This window comes from Coregonus lavaretus (genome assembly GCF_964263955.1).
Source record: "Coregonus lavaretus genome assembly, chromosome: 8".
NCBI lineage: Eukaryota > Metazoa > Chordata > Actinopteri > Salmoniformes > Salmonidae > Coregonus > Coregonus lavaretus.
In genome coordinates this window covers 40,245,237-40,273,074 of record NC_139995.1, presented here as the reverse complement: position 1 = coordinate 40,273,074, position 27,838 = coordinate 40,245,237, and the positions used below count along the sequence as shown (strand labels likewise).

Sequence of the window (27,838 nt, the reverse complement as noted above, 5' to 3'; positions counted from 1 at the left end):
CCCTTTAATTGTGTGTGTGCGTAGCTTTAATATGCATGCTGTATGCGGTGTCGTCGCTCAGCTAAGGGGATAAGAACTAATTAAATCTGTACATTTTACATATCACATTAGGCATAATAAACTGTGCTGTATACATCCCAATAGCTGACGTATAGGGAGGAATAAAACTGACGTAGATCGGATAAAACCGCTTGGAATTTAACTTTCACAATGCAAAGATTTAAACCTAAACCATTAATATTTTCAGACTTATAGTCTGATAGTCTGATTGTTTTCACATACCAGTATGTTTTCCTTCTTCATGTTAACCCTATAGCCCTCATAACACTATGGCTGTGTTTACACAGGCAGCCCAATTCTGATCTTTTGCCCAATTATTGGCAAATTATTTGATCTGATTTGTCAAATGACCAATTAGTGGCAAAAGATCAGAATTGGGCTGCCTGTGTAAACGCCAATAGGATCCTGCTCGGAGAAACATTTGTATATGAAACCTATTATTATTATTATTAATATTACTATATTGATGTGCTCCGCTTGTACCATAAAACCCCTGCAACTTATCCAGAATGCTGCAGCCCGCCTTGTGTTCAACCTTTCCAAGTTCTCCCATGTCACCCTGCTACTCCGCACACTCCACTTGTTTCCAGTCGAAGCTCTCATCCACTACAAGACCATGGTACTTGCCTACGGAGCAGCAAGAGGAACTGCCCCTCCCCATCTTCAGGCTATGCTCAAACCTTACACCCCATCCAGAGCACTCCTTTCTGCCACCTCTTCCCCCTGAAGCTAGGACAGCAGAGTCCCTGCCCATCTTCCGAAAACATCTGAAATCCTACCTCTTTCTTAAACAATCCCACAGCTTCCACCCCCCTCCAAAAATAATTTAAAAAATGCCTTTTGTCAACTAACACTCACATTTACTTTTTTTTATTTTTCTTACTATCTCGGACTTTGCTGATCGCTACTTTATTGAGGAAAAATGTACGTACTATGACGGTGATATTTGGTTGTCCCACCTAACTATCTTAAGATGAATGCACTAACTGTAAGTCGTTAAATGACTCAAATGTAAAATGTGTCAATTGTTGTTTTATATGTCAGTTCATAGACCCGTTCATAGACCCGATGCCAAGTTATTGGGCCATCAAAAACCTTTTCCCAACTGACATGAATTTTATACGGTATTGCTGTCCAACCTTTGAGTGAAAACCTTTAAGTGAAACTGATACATTTTAAAATCATTTTAAGCCATTTATGATTTTGAATGGGTGACAAACAGACTAATTCTTTAATTTCTTTAAGTAATTGTCTCTTCCAATTTTGTGCCAGAGCCGCGATGGGTTGGTTATTTTGTATTGAGCATACACTTCCATACACTGTTGTTAGTTGCTTTTGTGACAATTTGACCGTTCCATCACTATGATGGAGTTTAGCCATATTATTTGTAGTTCTGCCTTTTTTGGAGGATAAAATTGAAATTGTAGCCAACTCTGTATGACTTCATTTAAAAAGGAGGATACTTTAAACAGGGATCCATTGTCAGTCCACCGAAAATGTAAGGTTTTAATCTGCAAAAAGGCAAAGAGCCCACTCTTAAACATAGGATGGGCCTCTCTTAGTAGCTTACTAGAAAACCAATTTGGATTTGATACAATTTTGGTACAATGGAGGCTTTAAGAGAGAAGTTTAATGCCTTAATATTTAATTGTTTTAACCCTCCAAACTCATGTTCATTATATAAATAAGCTTGTTTAACTTTATCTGGTTTACCATTCCAAATAAAGTGAAATATTTTTTTCTCGCATTATTTGAAAAAGAATTATCCTGGAGTCGGTAGAATCATTAATTAATATGTAAACTACGATATCTCGAGAATTAGTCAGGGTAATCTTCACTAAATAATTAGTCAGGGTAATCTTCCTGTAAATGTATAGGTGTTTCCCTCTCCACGGTTTCAAGATTCTATCTATTTTGCTAAGTTTTCGATCAAAGTTAATAGTTGCAAGATTGCTCAATCTTTCCGGGATATGTACACCAAGCACATCAACTTCACCATCTGCCCATTAATCGGGAGACCACATGGCAATTTATATCTTTGTATCTTTTAAAGACCAAATCTGTAATATAGTACACATCATAGTTGGGTTTTAGTCCAGAGAAACTGGAAAAATTAATGAGGCCCTTCCAGGAATATTGAGGACTCGAGAGAACTTCAATCATCGGTGTCATTAGATCAGATTTTTAAAGCTAGCAATTCAATGGCCATAATAAATAGGTATGGTGACCGAGGGCAAACTTGTTTTACGTCTCTTGACAATTCAAAGTTCTCAGAGAAGTAACCGTTATTTATTATTTTACATAAAGGATTGTTGTACATTACTTTTACCGATTTTATGAGAGATTCTCCCAAATTGAAAAAATCCAGGCACTTATAAACAGATTCTATACGTACTGTATCAAATGCTTTCTCAAATCTGCTATAAAGATTATACCTGGTGTTTCCCTGCATTCTCATAGTTTTCCATTATTTCTAGTAGTTGTCTCCAATATATCTTCCTTTTAAGAATCCTGTCTGATTGTGTTGAATAATGTCCAGTTTTGCCAATGTATCACAACATTGAAGGGTGAGGGGCCTCCAATTTTTTTAAGAGACAGGGTCTTTGAATTGCCCCCCAGGCTCCTGCTTCAGTAGGAGAGAGATCAGTCCCTCTTTTAGTGTGTCTGACAGTTTGCCATTTATATATGAGTAATTTAAACATGATAATAATGGATTTTTCAGTAGTTCATAAAAAGTTTGATATACACTACCGGTCAAAAGTTTTAAAACACCTACTCATTGAAGGGTTTTTCTTTATTTTTACTATTTTCTACATTGTCGATTAATAGTGAAGACATCAAAACTACGAAATAACACATATGGAATCATGTAGTAACCAAAAAAGTATTAAACAAATCAAAATATATTTTATATTTGAGATTCTTCAAATAGCCACCCTTTGCCTTGATGACAGCTTTGCACACTCCTGGCATTCTCTCAACTAGTAGTTTTACCAGCCCCGCGCTCCGGCAGCACTACACCCCTGATAATACCTGCTAAACTGTGTACAAGACCAATAACATTTTATTTGAATAAAATTTGATTTGAACTCCTAATCATCTAATATGAATTTAAGGTCACAGGCACGCATCAGACTTACTGAACAAAGGGAAATACAAGACACAAACACATGCACGTGAATCAGGGTTGGGCAATCTGAATGTAAAGGCTATTTAAGGTCATTACTTTGCAGTGTTATGGGAGGGGAGCAGACATAGAAATATAATTACTAGAATTACTAATTATATTTATCTGGGAACAGCACAGTGTTCTATAATTTGGGTGTGGTTGCTTCTTTGGTGGTTAGAAAATAAAAGGTTGAAAATAAAAAGGTGGCACTCATTTCTACTTGTTGATTTACTTGACCAATGTTTCTGCTAAAGAGCCTTCATCAGGATGTGGTTGGATAAAAGCGAAGGATCATGTCTGAACTAAACACCTTCAACAACACCTGGCTGGCCCAGTCACGATAAATAATAATTAAGACAAACCTTCGCTTACAGTACTGGAACCAGGCCTGGCATGGCCTGACATCTGTTGAGACTTGGAAACGGTGCAAATAACTTACCAAAGCTTCCAATTGCCCTAAGTCCAGTACTTTGGATCCAAGGCTCAGGCTGCGTTTTTGGCACAGTGCTGCCTGATGGTGTGCCAGCCAGCCAAGTCCTGCCCAGACCACATAGCAGGATAGGCCCTAAAGCCTGAGTTAGCATTTGATCATTACAGTATTGCTGCCTGTGGGGATAATCCAAACACACCCTTAGCTAGCAGTCCTATGTTTCCCTTATAGCCGTAGTCTTGATTTTGGTTTGAGGTTGATAGGTTTTTATGTTGTGAGTCAGGATAAGAACTATGATCATACTATATAACACAAAATGCTTTTTAGAAGCTGAACTATGTAAATATGAGAGAGTGTAGTATATTACCAAAGAGCCTAGTCAACGTACAGTACTTGTCAGTCTTTAAATGAGGTGAGATGTGCCCTTAAAAGGACACCTGACTGCTGACAAACTTACAGTATAAATCTGGGCCCATATTCATAAAGCATCTCGGAAAAAGGAAAGCTCTTATTCATTATTATATGAAAGGCAAAGCTGGATCATCAGTCCTACTCGGATTATTGCTGTCTATCAATAATGACAAACCACCTGGTACTGACAACTTGGATAGAAAGTTACTGAGGATGGTAGCGGACTATATTGCCTCTCCTATTTGCCATCTCTTCAATCTAAGCCTATAGGAAAGTGTGTGCCCTCAGGCCTGGAGGGAAGCAAAAGTCTTTCCAATACCCAAGAATAGTAAAGCACTATTTACTGGTTCAAACAGCCAGCCAATCAGCCTGCTACCGACAATTAGTAAAAGTTTGGAAAAAATTGTGTTTGACCAGATACAATGCTATTTCACAGTAAACAAATAAACAACAGTCTTTCTGCATGCTTATAGCGAAGGGCACCCAACATGTACGGCACTGAGACACATGATGATTGGCTGAAAGCTTTTGACATTATCCATCATAATCTGCTGTTGATAAAACGTATGTGTTATGGCTTTACACCCTCTGCCATATCGTCGATTGAAAGCTACCTATCTAACAGAACACAGAGGTTTTTCTTTAATGGAACTTTCACTATCGTAAACCAGGTAGTGTGGTATAACTCAAGGCAGCTGTCTTGGTCCTTTTACTGTTTTTTATTTTTACTAATGACCTACCACTAGCTTTGAGTAAAACCTGTGTGTCTATGTATGCTGATGACTCAACATTATACACATCAGCTACCACAGCAAGTGAAATCATTGCAACCCTTAACAAAGAGCTGCAGTCAGTTTCAGAATGGGTGGCTAGCAATAAGCTAGTCCTAAATACAGTGCATTCGGAAAGTATTCAGACCCCTTGACTTTTTCCACATTTTCTTACGTTAAAGCCTTATTCTAAAATTGATTACATTATTTTTCCCCCCCCCTCATCAATCTACACACAATACCCCATATTGACAAAGCAAAAACAGGTTTTTATGTTTTGCAAAGTTATAAAAAAAAAAAAACGGAAATTACATTTACATAAGTATTCAGACCCTTTACTCAGTACTTTGTTGAGGCACCTTTGGAAACGATTACATCCTTGAGTCTTCTTGGGTATGACGCGACAAGCTTGGCACACCTATATTTGGGTAGCTACTCCCATTCTTCTCTGCAGATCCTCTCAAGCTCTGTTTGGTTGGATGGGGAGCGTTGCTGCACAGCTATTTTCAGGTCTCTCCAGAGATGTTGAATCAGATTCAAGTCCGGGCTCTGGCTGGGCCACTCAAGGACATTCAGAAACACCCCCTATTGCTCAGTTTGGCCGGGAGGCCAGCTCTAGGAAGTGTCTTGGTGGTTCCAAACTTCTTCCATTTAAGAATGATGGAGGCCACTGTGTTCTTGGGGACCTTCAATGCTGCAGATTTATTTTTTATACCCTTCCCCAGATCTGTGCCTCGACACAATCCTGTCTCAGAGATCTACAGACTATTCCTTCGACCTCATGGCTTGGTTTTTGCTCTGACATGCGCTGTCAACTGTGGGACCTTATATACCACTAGCTTATATACCGCCGTGCTCTACAAGCGCTGGTAGAGCACGGCGCTTGTAACGCCAAGGTAGTGGGTTCGATCCCCGGGACCACCCATACACAAAAATGTATGCACGCATGACTGTAAGTCGCTTTGGATAAAAGCGTCTGCTAAATGGCATATTATTATTATTATTATTATATAGACAGCTGTGTGCTTTTCCAAATCATGTCCAATCAATTGAATATACCACAGGTGGACTCCAATCAAGTTGTAGAAACATCTCAAGGATGATCAATGGAAGCAGGATGCACCTGATCTCAATTTAGAGTCTCATAGCAAAGGGTCTGAATACTTATGTAAATAAGGTATTTATGTGTTTTATTGTTAATACATTTGTTTAAAAAAAATAAAAATAGTTTTGCTTTGTCATTATGGGGTACTGTCTGTCGATGTATGTGGAAAAACATTAATCTAATCCATTTAAGAATAAGACTGTAACGTAACAACATTTGGAAAAAGTCAAGGGGTCTGAATACTTTCCGAAGGCACTGTATATAAAAAACTAAAATCATTGAATTTGGGACAAATCACTCTCTAAACCCTTAACCTCATTTAAATATTGTAATGAAATATGTGGCAATTTAGCAAGTTGAGGAGACGAAATTGCTTGGTCTAAACCTAGATTGTAAACTGACATGGTCAAAACATATTGATGCAATGGTTGCTAAGATGGGGATATGCTCTGTTTTCTTAAATCACCCAAACAAGTCCTACAGGCCTTAGTTTTATCACACCTGGACTACTGCCCAGTTATATGCTGAAATTCTGCAAAGAAGGCCATAAGCAAATTACGGTTGGACCAGAACAGAGCAGCATGGCTGGCCCTTAAATGTACACATCTATCTCTCCTGGTTCAAAGTAGAGGAGCCCACTCCTGTACTCCCTGTTCACCCATGACTGCGTGGCCAAGCACACCTCCAACACAACCATCACGTTTGCAGACGACACAACCGTAGTAGGCTTGATTACCAACAATGACGAGAGAACCTACAGGGAGGACGTGAGGGCTCTGGGAGTGTGGTGCCAGGAAAATAACATCTCACTCAACGTCAACAAAACAAAGGAGATGATCTTGGACTTCAGGAAACAGCAGAGGGTGCACCTGCCTATCCACATCGACGGGACCGCAGTGGAGAAGGTCGAAAGCTTCAAATTCCTTGGCGTACACATCACTGACAAACTGAAATGGACCACCCACACAGACAGTGTGGTGAAGAAGGCATATTCAACCCCAGGAGGCTGAATAAATTTGGCTTGGCACCTAAAACCCTCACACACTTTTACAGATGCACAATTGAGAGCATCCTGTCAGGCTGTATCACCGCCTGGTACGGCAACTGCACCGCAAGGCTCTCCAGATGGTGGTGCAGTCTGCACAACGGATTACCGGGGGCAAACTACCCACCCTCCAGGACACCTCCAGCACCCGATGTCACAGGAAGGCCAAAAAGATCATCAAGGACATCAACCACCCGAGCCACTGCCTGTTCACCCCGCTATCATCCAGAAGGCGAGGTCAGTACAGGTGCATCAAAGCTGGGACCGAGAGACTGAAAAACAGCTTCTATCTCAAGGCCATCAGACTGTTAAACAGCCATCACTAGCACATTAGAGGCTGCTGCCTTTAGACATAGACTAGAAATCACTGGCCACTTTAAGAAATTGAACACTAGCCACTTTAATAATGTTGACAAATCTTGCATTACTCATCTCATATGTACAGTGGGGAGAACAAGTATTTGATACACTGCCGATTTTGCAGGTTTTCCTACTTACAAAGCATGTAGAGGTCTGTCATTTTTATCATAGGTACACTTCAACTGTGAGAGACGGAAACATAAACAAAAATCCAGAAAATCACATTGTATGATTTTTAAGTAATTAATTTGCATTTTATTGCATGACATAAGTATTTGATCACCTACCAACCAGTAATAGGACAATAGGCAAGCAGCTTGGTGAGAAGGCAACAACTGTTGGGGCAATTATTAGAAAATGGAAGAAGTTCAAGATGACGGTCAATCACCCTCGGTCTGGGGCTCCATGCAAGATCTCACCTCGTGGGGCATCAATGATCATGGGGAAGGTGAGGGATCAGCCCAGAACTACACGGCAGGACCTGGTCAATGACCTGAAAAGAGCTGGGACCACAGTCTCAAAGAAAACCATTAGTAACACACTACGCCGTCATGGATTAAAATCCTGCAGCACACACAAGGTCCCCATGCTCAAGCCAGCGCATGTCCAGGCCCGTCTGAAGTTTGCCAATGACCATCTGGATGATCCAGAGGAGGAATGGGAGAAGGTAATGTGGTGTGATGAGATAGAAATATAGCTTTTTGGTCTAAACTCCACTCGCCGTGTTTGGAGGAAGAAGAAGGATGAGTACAACCCCAAGAACACCATCCCAACCGTGAAGCATGAAGGTGGAAACATCATTCTTTGGGGATGCTTTTCTGCAAAGGGGACAGGACGACTGCACCGTATTGAGGGGAGGATGGATGGGGCCATGTATCGCGAGATCTTGGCCAACAACCTCCTTCCCTCACTAAGAGCATTGAAGATGGGTCGTGGCTGGGTCTTCCAGCATGACAATGACCCGAAACACACAGCCAGGGCAACTAAGGAGTGGCTCCGTAAGAAGCATCTCAAGGTCCTGGAGTGGCCTAGCCAGTTTCCAGACCTGAACCCAATAGAAAATCTTTGGAGGGAGCTGAAAGTCTGTATTGCCCAGCGACAGCCCCAAAGCCTGAAGGATCTGGAGAAAGTCTGTATGGAGGAGTGGGCCAAAATCCCTGCTGCAGTGTGTGCAAACCTGGTCAAGACCTACAGGAAATGTATGATCTCTGTAATTGCAAACAAAGGTTTCTGTACCAAATATAAAGTTCTGCTTTTCTGATGTATCAAATACTTATGTCATGCAATAAAATGCAAATTAATTACTTTAAAATCATACAATGTGATTTTCTGGATTTTTGTTTTAGATTCCGTCTCTCACAGTTGAAGTGTACCTATAATAAAAATTACAGACCTCTACATGCTTTGTAAGTAGGAAAACCTGCAAAATCAGCAGTGTATCAAATACTTGTTCTCCCCACTGTATATACTTTATTCTATACTATTTTACTGTATCTTAGTCCATGCCTCTCTGACATCGCTCGTCCATATATGTATATATTCTTAATTCATTCCTTACTTAGATTTGTGTGTATTGGGTATATGTTGTGAAATTGTTAGATATTACTTCTTAGATATTACTGCACTGTCGGAGCTAGAAGCACAAGCATTTCGCTACACCTGCAATAACATCTGCTAAACACGTGTATGTGACCAATAACGTTTGATTTGATTTGAGATTGACTGCATCACTACTTGTCTTAGGTATTGATGTGTTGAAAGCACCGAACTGTCTGTTCAAACAGCTAACACACAGATCAGACACCCATACATACCCAAAACACATGCCACCTGGGGTCTCTTCACAGTCCCTAAGTTCTGAACAGACTCCGGGAAATGCACAGTACTACGTAGAGCCATGACTACATGAAACTCTCTTCCACATCAGGTAACTCAAGCTAGCAATAAAATCAGATTTAAAAAACAGATAAACTACACCTCACAGCACAACGTGGACTTTGAAGAGACACACACACACACTCTAACACAAACACTACACACACTCACACATTGTAATATTGTATTGTTGAAATATTGTACATTTTGTATTTACAGTTTGTAATAGTGAAGCAGTGTACCTTTTGTAAAGTACAGCATGTCTTGTGTAATGTCTTGTTTTATTTATGATGTAGACCAGGGGTGTCAAACTCATTTTGCCTCGGGGGCCGCATTCGGTCTTCAACAAGAACCGGAGGGTGCACCAATTTGTTTATTAGCCGTCAAAATTTGCAAAGTCCCCTATCCATCATTTCTGGAATGTGTTATGCTCCCTGACTGTCTAGCTTTCATTATGTATTAGCAAGCTGGACACAGTCAAAAAACTGTATGAATGAAGAAGGTCCATTATCATTCCTACACAGTTTTGATTTGGTTTGTAATTTTAAAGTGTATTGAGTTTGTCCCGCCCTGCTTGATACAGAGACAAAGAGAGAGGAACAGAAGGAGTTTGTGAAGGAGGCAGAGTTATTGCAGCTACGTATAATATGCCACTCAGAGAGAAGTCAATATATAACACAAATCTTTCAACAGGTAGACTACAATTATGAACTGGTACTTTTGAATCACTGAATGAATTTACTATGTGTGACGCTTATCTGATGACCTGGGGGAACTACCAAAGTAACATTTGATTAGACTGTGAATATGAGCTGTGTCTTTGGACTGTCTGTGACAGTTGGAGCTGACTAGGGGTTTATTAGAGCGGTAAATGCAGAGGTTCTTTAGAACTCCCAGAGTACACCAGGACAGGGCCCCTCTATGGGGCCATACTGTAGGTCTGTGTGTGTGAAGAGAGGCACTGCAGTCAGGTCAATGCTTGGGAATATGCCCCGCCACGCACGCAAACACACACACACACACAGTACTCAGTTGCTGGGAAATGTGTATCCGAGTGGAAGCCCTGTGCTGCCGCATTGTTCACAGTATTGTTTTTTTCTGCATGAATGGCCCTGGCCATAGGAATCTGATTAATCCACTCTTTTCACATGTTGAGGAACAAGCGGCCAGGAGAACTGGCAGCTTAAGCCGCCGTGTAGAAAGGATGGGCTGTGCAAAGCAAACAAGCTATTCATGTCTCCCATTAATTTAACCAGGGAAAATGGGCATGTGGCCCCTCCTACACATACTGTCAATGTCACTGTAGGCTACTGAGCATAATATAAATCTCATGGATATATAGGCCTAAGTAAGACTGCTCATAGGCATGCACACATGTACCACAATCATATATTAACAATATTAAATGCACACCCACATACTATGCAATTATTACAATATAGTAAAGAGTAGTCTGCTTAATTGCCATGTTATTTGTAAGTAGGAGCCCTGCAGGATCTTACATAAAAAGGAAAAATATGAACAAGAAGCCTATGATTCACAGCTGTACCGTTTTCTTTTATTTAGTTAATAGACTACCCACTGGACACACACTGGTTGAATCAACGTTGTTTCCATGTAATTTCAATGAAATTACGTTGAACCAACGTGGAATAGATGTTGAATTGACGTCTGTGCCAGTGGGTAGAGCTTCCTTGTAGGGAGCTGTGGTCAGAGAAACTAACTGTCCCTTTAAGAGAGAGAGAGGGTGAGAGAGACATGAGGTTGACATAAGCCATTGAAGATGCCGGAAATTGCAGCATGATTACCCGATGACACTTCGACCCAGAGCAATTAAGTAGAGTGTACAGCAACAACCTACCAGGGTGGTTTGTCTGAGCAAGAAGACAATTGACATTTGAATTGAAGGTGATATTTGGCTGAACAAACTTGTTGTCAACAACATTTTCTAAAATCGAATTACAGAGATGAATGACATCAGGAAGTCCCCTGGTATCAATTTTGGCGTGTGAACGAACAGCTCTCTGGGATTTTACAGGTGTTGGCCGCATTGCCAAGTGGCACAGCAGCAAGGTGCGCGCAGAAGTAGGCTACTCCTCTGTGCCATAGCCATGCCCCCGTTCAGGTATACTGTTACCGGCTGCTGGATCTACTATTGTGTTGGGCTGATGGTTTTCCTGGTCGCCCCGGGCGATGCAGGTTGTGAGGACGTGGGTTTTTGCTGCACCGGCCGCGACCCGTCGTGCATCAGTAAGGGATGGAGAGCTGACCGCTCATATGGCACCTGCTATTGCGACCAGGCTTGTACCTTTACCCTGGACTGCTGTCATGATTATGAACTAGCCTGCCCAGGTAAGAAGTTTGAGAAATTATACAGTTGAAGTTGGAAGTTGTCAACCACTCCACAAATGTCTTGTTAACAAACTATAGTTTTGGCAAGTCGGTTAGGACATCTACTTTGTGCATGACACATGCATGACACAAGTAATTTTTCCAAGAATTGTTTACAGACAGATTATTTCACTTATAATTCACTGTATCACAATTCCAGTGGGTCAGAAGTTTACATACACTAAGTTGACTGTGCCTTTAAACAGCTTGGAAAATTCCAGAAAATGATGTCATGGCTTTAGAAGCTTCTGATAGGCTAATTGACATAATTTGAGGCAATTGGAGGTGTACCTGTGGATGTATTTCAAGGCCTACCATCAAACTCAGTGCCTCTTTGCTTGACATCATGGGAAATCAAAAGAAATCAGCCAAGACCTCAGAAAAATAATTGTAGACCTCCACAAGTCTGGTTCATCCTTGGGAGCAATTTCCAAATGCTTGAAGGTACCGCGTTCATCTGTACAAACACTAGTACGCTAGTATAAACACCATGGGACCACAGAAGCAATCAATCAATCAGATTCCAAACTCTCCACCATGGCCAAGACCAAAGAGCTCTCCAATGATGTCAGGGACAAGATTGTAGACCTACACAAGGCTGGAATGGGCTACAAGACCATCGTCAAGCAGCTTGGTGAGAAGGTGACAACAGTTGGTGGATTATTCGCAAATGGAAGAAACACACAATAACTGTCAATCTCCCTCGGCCTGGGGCTCCATGCAAGATCTCACCTCGTGGAGTTGCAATGATCATGAGAACGGTGAGGAATCAGCCCAGAACTACACGGGAGGATCATGTCAATGATCTCAAGGCAGCTGGGACCATAGTCACCAAGAAAACAATTGGTAACACACTACACCGTGAAGGACTGAAATCCTGCAGCGCCCGCAAGGTCCCCCTGCTCAAGAAAGCACATATACATGCCCGTCTGAAGTTTGCCAATGAACATCTGAATGATTCAGAGGAGAACTGGGTGAAAGTGTTGTGGTCAGATGAGACCAAAATTGAGCTCTTTGGCATCAACTCAACTCGCCGTGTTGGAGGAGGAGGAATGCTGCCTATGACTCCAAGAACACCGTCCCCACCGTCAAACATGGAGGTGGAAACATTATGCTTTGGGGGTGTTTTTCTGCTAAGGGGACAGGACAACTTCACCTCATCAAAGGGACGAGGGACGGGGCCATGTACTTTCAAATCTTGTGTGAGAACCTCCTTCCCTCAGCCAGGGCATTGAAAATGGGTCGTGGATGGGTATTCCAGCATGACAATGACCCAAAACACACGGCCAAGGCAACAAAGGAGTGGCTCAAGAAGAAGCACATTAAGGTCCTGGAGTGGCCTAGCCAGTCTCCAGACCTTAATCCCATAGAAAATCTGTGGAGGGAGCTGAAGGTTTGAGTTGCCAAACGTCAGCCTCGAAACCTTAATGACTTGGAGAAGATCTGCAAAGAGGAGTGGGATAAAATCCCTTCTGAGATGTGTGCAAACCTGGTGGCCAACTACAAGAAACGTCTGACCTCTGTGATTGCCAACAAGGGTTTTGCCACCAAGTACTAAGTCATGTTTTGCAGAGGGGTCAAATACTTATTTCCCTCATTAAAATGCAAATCAATTTCTGACATGTGTTTTTCTGGATTTTCTTGTTGTTATTCTGTCTCTCACTGTTCAAATAAACCTACCATTAAAATGATAGACTGATCATTTCTTTGTCAGTGGGCAAACGTACAAAATCAGCAGGGGATCAAATACTTTTTTCCCTCACTGTAGATGGCATCATGACGAAGGAAAATTATGTGGATATATTGAAGCAACATCTCAAGACATCAGTCAGGAAGTTAAAGCTTGGTCGCAAATGGGTCTTCCAAATGGACAATGACCCCAAGCATACTTCCAAAGTTGTGGCAAAATGGCTTAAGGACAACAAAGTCAAGGTATTGGAGTGGCCATCACAAAGCCCTGACCTCAAGCCTATAGAAAATGGAGGCCTACAAACCTGACTCAGTTACACCAGCTCTGTCAGGAGGAATGGGCCAACATTCACCCAACTTATTGTGGGAAGCTTGTGGAAGGCTACCCGAAACGTTTGACCGAAGTTAAACAATTTAAAGGCAAGATATGGCAGACATTCTTTCTAATTGAGTGTATGTAAAGTTCTGACCAACTGGGAATGTGATGAAAGAAATAAAAGCTGAAAGAAATAATTCTCTCTACTATTATTCTGACATTTCACATTCTTAAAATAAAGTGGTGATCCTAACTGACCTAAAACAGGGAATTTTTACTAGAATTAAATGTCAGGATTTGTGAAACACTGAGTTTAAAAGTATTTGGCTAAGGTGTATTTAAACTTCCGTCTTCAACTGTATGTTGGCCAAATTGTGTCAATAAAATAAAATTGTATTTGTCACATGCGCCGAATACAACAGGTGTATACCTTACAGTGAAATGCTTACTTACAAGCCCTTAACCAACAATGCAGTTTTAAGAAAAATAACTGTTAAGTAAAACATTTTTTTAAATAACAAATAATTAAAATAACAGTAGCGAGGCTACATACAGGTGGTACCAGTACAGAGTCAATGTGCGGGGGCACAGGTTAGTCGAGGTAATTGAGGTAATATATACAAGTAGGTAGAGTTAAAGTGACTATGCATATATAATAAATAGAGTAGCAGCAGTGTAAAAGAGGGGGGAACAATGTAAAAAGTCCGGGTAGCCATTTGATTAGCTGTTCAGGAGTTTTATGGCTTTGGGGTAGAAGCTGTTAAGAAGCCTTCTGGACCTAGACTTGGCGCTCCGGTACAGCTTGCCGTGCGGTAGCAGAGAGAACAGTCTATGACTAGGGTGGCTGGAGTCTTTGACAATTTTTAGGGCATTCCTCTGACACCGGCTGGTGTAGAGGTCCTGGATGGCAGGAAGCTTGGCCCCAGTGATGTACTGGGCCGTACGCACTGCCCTCTGTAGTGCCTTGTGGTCGGAGGCCGAGCAGGTGCCATAGCAGCAGTTGCCATACACTAGCCTGTTATCTGTGTTTAAAATCACTGGATACATATGGTGATTTTAAAACCCAGTTTGGGGCAAGGTAATTGAGTTTCTCCTGGAAGTGGGTTTATTAATTTCAGTGTGAGATATATGATTTGTTTGTAATTAATATATACCTTGCTTATAGATTTACTGTATACCAGTATACTTTAGCTGTCTCACTATGACTACATCCTTTTTCAGTAGCAAACATGGGTAGAGGGCACTACCATAGTCATGCTTGTATTTGCTTTCATTTCCTCCCTGCTATGCCCTCACCCTGTACTCCTTCCTCCCTCCTAGCGGTGTCCTGTGTGGTGAGTGAGTGGAGTGCATGGTCTGGCTGTGCTGAGCCCTGCAGGGCCACAGTTCGGATGAGGAGCAGGCAGGTCCTGCAGGAGCCCCAGAACGGGGGGGAACCCTGTCTACACGTAGAGGAGCATGCCGGCTGTGCAGAGTATAAGGACCACCCCCGGCAGTGCAGCAAATCACTTGGTAAGGACCACAGCCACATATATAGCCTTAGGTTGCATCTGGCTCTGGAAAGGACCTTACATATGCCCTTATTGGCCTCTTGTCTATGTCAAATATCCCTCTGTCTTCAAATAAAGGTCACCTTCCCAGGTGAAGTCTTCTGACATCTATGATACCACCTGGTTAAATAATGTTAAATAAAAAAAACATAATGTGTGTAGGGGAGCTAAAGCTGTTGTTGTTGTCATGATGTTGTTATTATGGATGTTGTTGTCTTTGCAGTCCCGGCTCTCATCACTACCGGTGGCTATGGCAACGCCAGGAAGAAGAGAGACATCCCTGTTAAAAATGATGATGTCGCAGGGTGAGAGATCCAGTTTATGTGTTTGTGCCCTTTCATAGTATTCCTGTTATCTTCAGAGAAATATGATATCTGACCCCTGTGAATGTGTGTATGTGTGTACGTCTATATATGCTTGTGTGTGTGCCTGTGTATGTGTGTATGGTTATCCAGGTACTGTGTGCAGTTTCAGCTGACCTCCATGACCCCTGGGTGCCAGCGTAGTGTGGGGCCACACACCCGCTGGATGCACTACCTGAGGGAGGGCCACAAGGTGTGTGTGGAGTGCCAGCCTCCGGCCCTCGCTGCCGGGCAGAGACACTGTTCTGGAGACGGGGAGGAGGAGGAGGAGAGGTAAGACAAGCTGGGCCCACAAGCAGAGGACAGGCTATAGATATGTAGTAAAGATTTAAGTCATGTTTACAAACTAACCCAATATTGTGTTTCTTGTTTGGAGAGAGTCAGATTTCAGCCACTAGGTGGCAGTCTTAGTCTAGACTAGTGCCTCTTAAAACTGTCTAGTAAACAACAGTTGTTTCTCTCTCTCTCCAACTCCCCCCCCTCTCTCTCTAACTCTCTGTCTCTGATTCTCTCTCTCTCCCTCCCACATCTCTCAGTGGCAGGCAGTCTCTGCAGTGGCAGGCGGTGGGAAACCCCAGGTGTCGTGGTGTGTGGAGACGTTTTGGGAGACTAGACTCCTGCTCCTGTCCCACCGTCCACAGCTTCCTCTTCATATAACCCTGGACAGCTTCCTCTTCATATAACCCTGGACAGCTTCCTCGGACAGCTTCCTCTTCATATAACCTGGACAGCTTCCTCTTCACCCTGGACAGTGACAGTTTCCTCTTCACCCTGGACAGATGCCTCTTTATATAACCCTAGACAGAAATTCCTCTTCATATAACCCTGGACAGATTACTCTTTATATAACTCTGGACAGCTTCCCCTTCATATAATCCTGGACAGCGTCCCCTTCATATAACCCTGGACAGCTTCCTTTTCATATAACACTGGACAGCTTCCTCTTCACCCTGGACAGCTTCATCTTCATATAACCCTGGACAGCTTCCCCTTCACCCTGGACAGCTTCCTCTTTATATAACCCTGGACAGATTCCTCTTCACCCTGGACAGCTTCCTCTTCATATAACTCTGGACAGCTTCCCCTTCATATAACCCTGGACAGCTTCCCCTTCATATAACCCTGGACAGCTTCCTTTTCATATAACACTGGACAGCTTCCTCTTCACCCTGGACAGCTTCCTCTTTATATAACCCTGGACAGATTCCTCTTCACCTTGGACAGAATCCTCTTTATATAACCCTAGACAGATTCCTCTTTATATAACCCTGGACAGCTTCCTCTTCCTATAACCCTGGACAGCTTCCTCTTTATATAACCCTGGACAGCTTCCCCGTCACATAACCCTGGACAGCTTCCTCTTCATATAACCCTGGACAGATTCCTCTTCACCATGGACAGCTTCCCCTTCATATAACCCTGGACAGCTTCCTCTTCATATAACCCTGGACAGCTTCCTCTTCATATAAGCCTGGACAGCTTCCTCTTCATATAACCCTGGACAGATTCCTCTTTATATAACCCTAGACATATTCCTCTTTATATAACCCTAGACAGATTTATCTTCATATAACCCTGGACAGCTTCCTTTTCATATAACCCTGGACAGCTTCCTCTTCATATAAACCTGGACAGATTCCTCTTTATATAACCCTGGGTTACTGTCTACCTCCTCTTCATGGACATACAGACACAGGACAGCACAGGGATCAGGCATAATCAAAAAGCAGCACAGACCATGCTGTGTGTGCATTCATATGGACCAGAATGTACCAGTGTCTCCCATAACATTTGATATGAAACCTCTGCCAACAATTAAGTCTTGTTTATGTGGCTGTTTTGGGTAATTTTGTTCTCTGGTTGGACAGAATCTTCCTTCTGAAACATGCTATTGTAGATCTGTTTCTTTTCTAAGAGTATGTAACTGTCAGTTCAATTTTTCTTTGCATCACTGAAAGCCTTCAATAATGCCTGGAATACATGTCAGTAATCAAAACTCAAACCATTAATGAATTAGATTTTATTTCACTTTCAGTCATCCAAGGGGAATGTAAAGAAAGATCTTGGGAAATGTAGACCCTTTTTACAGGACCGGTAAACTGGAGTTGTGCATGTGTTTCACACCTAGTCACGGCTCCAAAGTTACGACATGCATTGATAGAACAACAGAACGTTTATACAGAAACAACATACAGCATAGGAAAGACAACAGGTAGAAATATTACAAAACAAACAGTAGCCTAGAGACCTACAAACAGTAGAAGAAGAGGAAATTGTGTACGTTACAATGACTGGTGGATTCAGCAAGGTTGGAGTCAATTCCATCTATTGGATCAATTCTTTAATTGAATTCTAATTTACCAAAGCATTTCAAATGGACCCCAACTCTGAAATCGAACATACATTTAATTGGCATTTGGCTAATTCCTAATTGTATGTTTTTTTATATCTTATCAAAAAATAAGAGAAATAAAAGAAGTCTCTTGATTGTGCTTTCTCATTAAAACATAACATTTACAAATCCTTTGACACCAGAAACCCTCTTGTACAGGAACACAGTAAAAGTTAAAAGTCTTGTACACTACAGGATGTTTGGATGTTGGGTGACTGGAAATGGAAGAGAGGACTGATGTATAAAGTGCCCTTTAAGAAGAACATGGTTTTTTAAACATACCAGTCAGTGGTCACAGTATAGTAGTAAACTCATTTGACCTTGTCAGAATATTGTCCAGAATCATCCCTCCTACCAAAACAAAAATATATAAAGGCTATAAGTAGATACTTGACCTGTATGTGTCTGTATGTCTGTCCATGACATGTGATCCAGCCAGTCTGTCCATCCTACATTGGATCTTCTCTTCACAATGCTACAATGTATTTCATGTCTATTCATGAGGAATTGATTGTCATCATTCTTTAAAGAGATAGTTTCCATAACAAAACAGTCCCTGACTCCCACAATATATTCTTACAGTGAGAGTATAAATTGATGTATGGTAATGTGAAACATAGGGGACAGCAACACATATCTCAGTGTTAGACAATGCTCAATACCAGAACCGTGCACGAGAAGCCAGCACTCTACAGGGGACAGCCAATTCGACCTCCGGGGCGGATGATGAGAAGGATTTGAAATGCATTGTTAACATAATGAACATAAAACAGTGACATTGTACTGTATGTCCACCCTAAAGTTAAAATCATTCATGTTAACATTGTCTAACATAGTGGAAGTCTAATTATCTCTTCTGTGCAAATGAACTTCCATACCAGCACACACTCTCTCATATACACACGCATGCACACCACTGTGACTGTTCAGGCCTAAGCATTCAATAGGCTGTGAACCAGTGTCATTAAATAGGCTGTGAACTAGAGTGTTTTGTGAAGGTAGAGATTGCCTTGAAGCACTCTACAGGCAGAGAAAAACACTCCAGCCAGTGAAAAAGCGTTGCTCAGTATTTCTGAGGCAAATGGTGTTCCCCAGATATTACTGTAACACTAGTCACTGTTGATGATCACAGGAGCAGTCTGTAGGGCTGAAAACGACATACACCCTCTTTAAATCAGAACTATCTCGTCACATATGCACGCACGCACACACACACACACCGGAAGCAGCTCATCTTCCTCCACTAAGCAGTAACCACAGCTCTAATCATCAGCTCTCTGCTTGGCTGAGCAGCACTCCTTCTTAAAAACGATCAACACACACACAGTTTTTCAGAGGTTCTGCCCCTTCCACAGTCATTGTTATTCCGTTCACACCTCAGCTCCACTCGCTCGGATCCGGCTCAGACAGGAACACCAGTGATACATGTGACTCTCTGGAGATGCAGCATTCTCCCCTTTGCACTTTTTCTCAGAGCGAGTGAGAGAAAGAGAGCAAAGGACAAACGCATGGACGTGTGTTGTGGGTCTGTCTTTTGTATTTATAAGCATCTTCGGTGATATCTATGCACTGTGATGTGTCTATTATTCAGAAAGCATTATCATGCATATATTCAAAACTAGGGTTGCATTATGCCTGTATCTGAATGACAGAACAATGCAGGGGGGCTGTAGCTACATGAGGTGTATTTATCTATGTACATACCTGTGTACTAACTACAGTATGTTTGAGAGTTTGCAAACTGTATAAATGGATAAGAATGTATGCATTTTGATACCATCAGACTACCCACCCTAATTAGCAGAGCTATGCAGCTCTGGTATCAGCCTTGCCAGGACAAAATCTGTTACTATGGAAACTGGGCTGGAGCTATCTTGAAGATGTCTACCATATAAGACCTGTGTATCGGCTGGCCTTTTAATGTGTCTGCCTGTGTGAGTGTATGAATGTCTGTGTGAATGAATGCAAATGCACTCAAATAAGACTAGACTTGCTATTCAATCCAAACCTGTAACCAGGTTTCCAGGATAAGTGAAATGTAACACTTCCCTTTCTTAATTAATGTGCTGTTCAGATAGCGTTCTGGACTAATTTATGACTTGTACTGCGTGTAGGATCTCTCAGTCTCTGTCTCTCTCGCTCCACCCCCTGTTCGGTACATGAATGCCTTGGAGCAGAGCTCTCCTAAATGTGTGCTTGATGCACAAATCTTCAGGGATGATTATGATTACTGACTTTGATACCAAAAATGTTTATTTCAACCAATCCCCTCTGACTAAAACTCAGTGTAACACAAAACAACAGACAATCAAGACACATTCACAGACAGAAATGGAAGATCAGATGTGGTACTCTACTCTCACCACAAGATAAACAAACTGTACCAAGAAGAACAAGACTCTTGTGACAGAATGTGGTTTTTCACTAAAACAAGTATGGATTGAACCTCCAATAACTGTCTGACAAGAATACATATCTCATACAGAAATACTCAAACAGATATGGTCATGACACAACAGACTAGTAAATCACAGATTCCTATAGGTAACCTCCTTTATCTATATAAAAATAAATTAATCAGGTAAGACAATCTCAAAATGTGGATACATTTACATTTACATTTTAGTTATTTAGCAGATGCTCTTATCCAGAGCGACTTACAGGAGCAATTAGGGTTAAGTGCCTTGCTCTAGTAAATTATCCTTTAAACATGTGCACACAAACTCACTCAAACGCACGCACGCATACACACACACAAGCTCAAACACATACACACATACTCACATATGACTAAGGCCAGGTTTGGGGCTAGGGGGGCACTAGTAAGTAGCTTATTGGCATCTACCATAACTCCTCTTCTGGAATCCGTACTACAGTGTGAGCTGGGCTGGGGCTCAGGGTGGAATGGGACAGTGGTCAGCTGAGATAGATAGACCTGTAGGAGAATATGACTGTCTTTCTATCCCTATGCTCACAACATTAATCTCTCCTTGCTGTTCCCCGCCTCCCGGTTTCCCCCCTCATCCATTCTGCCTCACCTCTTTCCCCCTACACCAGAGCCCCAACCAACCAACAGACCATTTCCCTTCCCAGCATGCTCTGCTTTGACCTTTGACCTACTACCACGTCTCCCTGTGGGGCCCCTGCTCAGTTGGGTCCCTGGGAGTGCTCTGCCCAGTTCTGTGGTAGCTAGTGTACTGTGGCTAAAAGGGAGGGAGGAAGGGGGGAGAGGAGGGAGAGTGGTGTTCTCAATCTTTTCCCAGAGTATTCAACACCACACCACAGCCCAAACTCTGCCCTGAATCTCTCTCATTTCCTGGCCCTTTCTGTTAGTTTGTAAAGGGACTCGGCACAGTGTCTCTCTTTCTTTCCTTCTCTTTCATTCTTTCTTTCTCTCTCTCTCTATCACTTTCTCTTTCTCGCCTTCCTCACAGCAGCTTGTCCATGTCTCTCTGGATGTCCCTGGATGTCCCTCTGCAGCTCAGAGGCTCTCATCCATGGTACTAGACTTTCCTCTGTCCCCTTTGGGCCTGCGGGGCAGCTCCGGCACCACATGGTTCTCCATGTGGCCCCCACTCCCCCGCGTCCCCCCATCCAGGCCGGGGAACAGGCAGTTCTGCCCCAGCATTCGCTGGGTGGTGCTTGATGCCAGGTGGTTGATGCCTCTCTGGTTGTAGCCGCTGTTGATGTTCCTGCTGCGTTTAGGGGTACTGGAGCCAGTCAGCAGGCACTCCGAGGGGCTGGTGGCGTCAGACATGTCCCGCAGGTGCTCGTCATCATCCGTATCGGCGTCAATGTATTTACTGATGGAGGAGTCGTGGAAGGTGAAGACAGACGGGGTGGAGGTCAGGGCCGTGGTCAGGGTGGAGCTGTCCGGAGACTTGGGTGGGGTCCTGCTGCTGGCTGTGGTGTAGATGGACGTCTCCGGGCTGAGCAGGGAGCGGTCAGACAGGATGGAGCTGCCTGAGAGAGGATCACCGCTGCTGGGTGACCGACCTGGTCCTGGCCCCGACTCCCCTCCACTGCTCCGGTAGTTCACCTTGTAGGAGTGGCTGCCATCTTTCAAAGGTTTGTTGAAGTTGCGAGTGTTGTCCGAGCCTGAGTTTTTTGCAGCAGAAAGGGGAGTGAGCATGGGCTCATGCTCCAGGGTGGTCTGGAGGCCAGGGTTGGTGCTGACCCGCCCAGAGAGGGCCATGGCTGGGCTGATATGGGAGAAGTGGCTGGTCTCCTGGGCAAGGAGGGCTAGGCCGGAGACTGGACTGTGGGGGTAGACACCACGTGGATTCTCCTGGAAGTCTGCAGCACAGCTGATGTAGCTGTCAATACTAGACAGGCTCTTCATGTCCCCCACCCCCTCTCGACCCCCTAGCATAGGGTCCCCTGGACCCCCAGGGATGGCCCTCAGCTCTATCTCATCCCTCTGTCTGCCAGCCCTGGAGCTGTTGTCTTTGGCGTTGAGGTTGGGCTGTGACTGGGTCTTGGCCATCTGGTAATACATCTCCTCCAGCTTCTGAGCGTTGAGCCCCTGAGGACTGGAGGCCCTGGCCTTACTGGGGGAACCCGTCTGGGACTCCACGGGGTTGAAGGAGTGGGCCGAGCTGGTCTCGGAGGCGGAGGCAGCCCGCTTGGGTGTCCACTTCCAGTGGCTGGGCGAGAGGTGGTTGTCTTGCGTCAGCAGCCTCTCGCTCTTCTCCACCACCACGTTCATCAGCTGGGCGCTGCGGGCAAACGCCTCCTTCATGTTCATGGAGACAATGCTCCCATTGCGTTTCGCCCTCTCCAGCGCCTCACGCCGCTTCACAGCTTTCTCCTGACGCTTCTGCTCCTTGTAGAACTCTGAGAAGTTGTTGACGATGATGGGGATGGGCAGGGCTATCACCAACACCCCTGCAATGCAACACAGACCCCCCACAATCTTCCCAAGCAAAGTCTTAGGGTAAATGTCCCCGTAACCAACCGTGGTCATAGTAATGGTGGCCCACCAGAAGGAGGCAGGGATGCTTTTGAACTTGGTGTCATCCTCGTCCTTCTCGGCAAAGAAGACGAGGCTGGAGAAGATCATGATGCCCATGGCCAGGAAGAGTATGAGTAGACCCAGCTCGTTGTAACTCCTCTTCAGGGTGAAACCTAGAGACTGTAGCCCTGTGGAGTGACGCGCCAGCTTCAGAATTCTCAGGATACGCATGATCCGGAAGATCTGAACCACCCTCCGGACGTTCTGGAACTGTAGAACACTTTTGTTGGACTCGGTCAGAAAGATTGTGATGTAATAAGGAAGGATGGCCAGCAGGTCGATCACGTTCAGGGGACCTTAAAGATAAGATAAGACAGTACTTTATTCATCCTCAGGGAAAGTTGTTTGCAACAGCTAAAACATAAAACACCAATAAATACACAACAGTGGACACACAGACAGACACTAAAGGTAGCACATCTTAAATGTACACTGCTCAAAAAAATAAAGGGAACACTAAAATAACACATCCTAGATCTGAATGAATGAAATAATCTTATTAAATACTTTTTTCTTTACATAGTTGAATGTGCTGACAACAAAATCACACAAAAATTATCAATGGAAATCAAATTGATCAACCCATGGAGGTCTGGATTTGGAGTCACCCTCAAAATTAAAGTGGAAAACCACACTACAGGCTGATCCAACTTTGATGTAATCCAGGCTCTGTCGTAGCTGGCCGTGACCGGGAGACCCATGGGGCGGCGCACAATTGGCCCAGCGTCGTCCAGGGTAGGGGAGGGAATGGCCGGCAGGGATGTAGCTCAGTTGGTAGAGCATGGCGTTTGCAACGCCAGGGTTGTGGGTTCGATTCCCACAGGGGGTTGGAAAAAATTAAATAATGTATGCATTCACTAACTGTAAGTCGCTCTGGATAAGAGCGTCTGCTAAAATGACAAAAAAAAAAATTTAAAAAAATGTAATGTCCTTAAAACAAGTCAAAATGAGGCTCAGTAGTGTGTGTGGCCTCCACGTGCCTGTATGACCTCCCTACAACGCCTGGGCATGCTCCTGATGAGGTGGCGGATGGTCTCCTGAGGGATCTCCTCCCAGACCTGGACTAAAGCATCCGCCAACTCCTGGACAGTCTGTGGTGCAACGTGGCGTTGGTGGATGGAGCGAGACATGATGTCCCAGATGTGCTCAATTGGATTCAGGTCTGGGGAACGGGCGGCCAGTCCATAGCATCAATGCCTTCCTCTTGCAGGAACTGCTGACACACTCCAGCCACATGAGGTCTAGCATTGTCTTGCATTAGGAGGAACCCAGGGCCAACCGCACCAGCATATGGTCTCACAAGGGGTCTGAGGATCTCATCTCGGTACCTAATGGCAGTCAGGCTACCTCTGGCGAGCACATGGAGGGCTGTGCGGCCCCCCAAAGAAATGCCACCCCACACCATGACTGACCCACCGCCAAACCGGTCATGCTGGAGGATGTTGCAGGCAGCAGAATGTTCTCCACGGTGTCTCCAGACTCTGTCACGTCTGTCACATGTGCTCAGTGTGAACCTGCTTTCATCTGTGAAGAGCACAGGGCGCCAGTGGCGAATTTGCCAATCTTGGTGTTCTCTGGCAAATGCCAAACATCCTGCACGGTGTTGGGCTGTAAGCACAACCCCCACCTGTGGACGTCGGGCCCTCATACCACCCTCATGGAGTCTGTTTCTGACCGTTTGAGCAGACACATGCACATTTGTGGCCTGCAGGAGGTCATTTTGCAGGGCTCTGGCAGTGCTCCTCCTGCTCCTCCTTGCACAAAGGCAGAGGTAGCAGTCCTGCTGCTGGGTTGTTGCCCTCCTACGGCCTTCTCCACGTCTCCTGATGTACTGGCCTGTCTCCTGGTAGCGCCTCCATGCTCTGGACACTACGCTGACAGACACAGCAAACCTTCTTGCCACAGCTCGCATTGATGTGCCATCCTGGATGAGCTGCACTACCTGAGCCACTTGTGTGGGTTGTAGACTCCGTCTCATGCTACCACTAGAGTGAAAGCACCGCCAGCATTCAAAAGTGACCAAAATATCAGCCAGGAAGCATAGGAACTGAGAAGTGGTCTGTGGTCACCACCTGCAAAACCAGTCCTTTATTGGGGGTGTCTTGCTAATTGCCTATAATTTCCACCTGTTGTCTATTCCATTTGCACAACAGCATGTGAAATTTATTGTCAATCAGTGTTGCTTCCTAAGTGGAGAGTTTGATTTCACAGAAGTTTGATTGACTTGGAGTTACATTGTGTTGTTTAAGTGTTCCCTTAATTTTTTTGAGCAGTGTATATTAGAAACAGAAGTGTTCACCTTTGATGAACTTCCATTTGGTGGGGGATGAGAGGAAGCGGAGGAGGTACTCCATAGTGAACCATGCGATGCAGATGGCCTCTACGTGGGCCAGCTGGGGGTTGTCTGAGGCGTGGCCAAGCTCGTCTGTGTCCTGCAGCTCAGGCAGGGTGTTGAGGGACAGGGCGATGGTGGAAAGGACGATGAACAGGATGGAGATGATGGCTAGGATCTGAGAGAGAGAGAGAGAGAGAGAGAGAGAGAGAGAGAGAGAGAGAGAGAGAGAGAGAGAGAGAGAATCATTGAGGACGATCTACGACAAAGAGACATTATCTGCGTCCAATTTATTGAGGACAAATTGAGAACAGTAGTATTAGAGAAAAACTCAGAATGCATTATAAAAATGCATACAGTCTTGATGACAAGGTTCCTGGTTCCAATCAACCACCCCACAATAAAAAAGATTACACAACTTTTTGTGTGAGTTTGGTTAGGACCTCAGCCTAATGCAGGGGGACTGACTTGGAACAGTTACTAATTCATGACCCACTTATCTGACTACAATTGCCTCCTCGCTATGAATGAGCGTTAGAGTGAGAGATAATGCTTAGCCAGCAGAATGGCAACAACAATCTGACATTTCAACCAAAACACAAAATACAAAAAGGTCAAACAATGGATGGAAATATCTTTGAGAGCATAAGGAAGCCTGAACGCAGAAAAGTCCTACTTCCAAATTCCTTTTGGCATTATACATTTCATAACTGTTTAATTCTCTCTATCTAAAAGGTTGAATACAAACGCTGAGAGTGTATATTTTAGAACAAACAAGACTACGTAGTGGTAGCATTATTCAAAATGATTCCAATTGTATTCAAATTCAAATGAATTCCAATGATAATACCCATGATAGGTCCCAAGGTTACTGTTATCTGACCTTGATGTTACCCAACAACAGCAGTGCTTTAACCTGGGGTTTACTGTAGTATCACTGCAGAAAATCCATCTCTCCAGAGCATGTTTGGAACATGTCTGTGCCTGTGTTTGTTTCTCTGTTTGTGTATACCTTGTGTGTGTGTGTGTGTGTGTGTGTGTGCGTGCGTGCGTGTATGGAACGTTAACTGAAAGTTAGCCACAGGCTCATTGAGGCTAGTCCAGTATGATAGGTCTAAAAGAGCCCATAATCTTCCACGTGTCACACACACACTCACACACACTTTACATTTTGTCATTAAGCAGACGCACTTATCCAGTAGTGAGTGCATTTTCATATTTTTTTGTACTGGTCGAAGCACAAACACAGGCACACTGGGCACACTTTACTGCCGGCTCAGTCTCCCAGGAGTAGAAGTGATGGCCAGCCAGGCAGCCTTATCTACGACCAATCAGAGACAGAGCACACTGTTGCCATAGTGTCACGGCAGATGTGAATAATGACCCTATCTGTTTATCTTCTTCTCCGTCTCTCCATTCTCTCCTTCTTTCAGCTGTAAATCTGGTGTTTGGTTCAAATGCTCCCGGAGGGGAGAAGTGCAGCCAGGGCCTGGAGACTGGTGTGTGTGTGTTTGCCAGGCAGGAAGGGACAGAAGGGGTGGTGGCTGGGCTGCAAGGAATGGAAATGTATTACATTAATAAAACAGGCAGTGAGTTGCAGGCAGTACGGCTCTGAACTGATTTCCCTGTCTTTACAAATAGACTATGGTGACAATATCTTTCGCAAGTAAGTCAGGGGTCAATGATGACAAGCTACAAGGGTAGATAGGGTACATGAAGGAAGAGTTCGGGAAAGAGCTCAAGATGAAATTGGACTGCCACACATGGTGGAACAGTCTGGCAGACATCTGTAGCACGATGCTGTTTGCAATGGTATGGCAGGAGAGTTCGTCGCTTGCTGCCATTTCTGCTAGAATGTCATCCAGCGTCGCAAGTGTTACTTGGGCATGTCGGATCAATCTACTTGTCCAACACATCAATCTACTTGCCTGCACATTTTATTCTGCGCTTGCAGATTTAGCATTCTGACTCGATGGCATTAGTTTTAGTGAAACTCTGTTGGAGCCAATTTTGTTACCGTAGGCCTAATAACTGCATTTAATTCAAGGGGGTGTGTACAGTTTTAGCATAAACAATGCATGCGCTTTGAATTTATTGCGCAAGTTGTTGTTCGTTTGTATACGTTTGATCTGGAGTGTAAAAAAAAGTATATAAAAAAAAATGTATAAACTAAATATTAAAAAATATATTTATGGCGTGACTTTGTGTAAGTAGGCCTAGATACAGTGGGGGAAAAAAGTATTTAGTCAGCCACCAATTGTGCAAGTTCTCCCACTTAAAAAGATGAGAGAGGCCTGTAATTTTCATCATAGGTACACGTCAACTATGACAGACAAAATGAGGAAAAAAAATCCAGAAAATCACATTGTAGGATTTTTTATGAATTTATTTGCAAATTATGGTGGAAAATAAGTATTTGGTCAATAACAAAAGTTTCTCAATACTTTGTTATATACCCTTTGTTGGCAATGACACAGGTCAAACGTTTTCTGTAAGTCTTCACAAGGTTTTCACACACTGTTGCTGGTATTTTGGCCCATTCCTCCATGCAGATCTCCTCTAGAGCA

The 27,838-nt window shown here is 43.7% G+C and overlaps 2 protein-coding genes across 2 annotated transcripts in view; one reads left to right on the top strand and one right to left on the bottom strand.

The window, feature by feature from the left end:
• Positions 1-11,336: 11,336 nt before the first annotated feature.
• On the top strand, positions 11,337-16,190 carry LOC311133558 (somatomedin-B and thrombospondin type-1 domain-containing protein-like; the record flags this gene model as incomplete). Its single annotated transcript, XM_084167062.1, has 5 exons — positions 11,337-11,577; positions 14,942-15,133; positions 15,395-15,476; positions 15,627-15,806; positions 16,070-16,190. The coding sequence occupies 5 exons, from the start codon at positions 11,337-11,339 to the stop codon at positions 16,188-16,190; spliced, it is 816 nt and encodes a 271-aa protein (XP_084023188.1).
• A 5,216-nt stretch (positions 16,191-21,406) lies between these two features.
• Positions 21,407-27,838, bottom strand: part of LOC311133281 (potassium voltage-gated channel subfamily B member 1-like) — a gene marked incomplete at both ends in the record, with an annotated part of 47,084 nt that continues 40,652 nt past the window's right edge. The window contains 2 exons of the mRNA XM_084166768.1: positions 21,407-23,235; positions 25,239-25,449. Coding sequence (XP_084022894.1) covers positions 21,407-23,235; positions 25,239-25,449 — 2,040 coding nt within the window. The remainder of the gene's footprint in view (positions 23,236-25,238; positions 25,450-27,838) is intronic.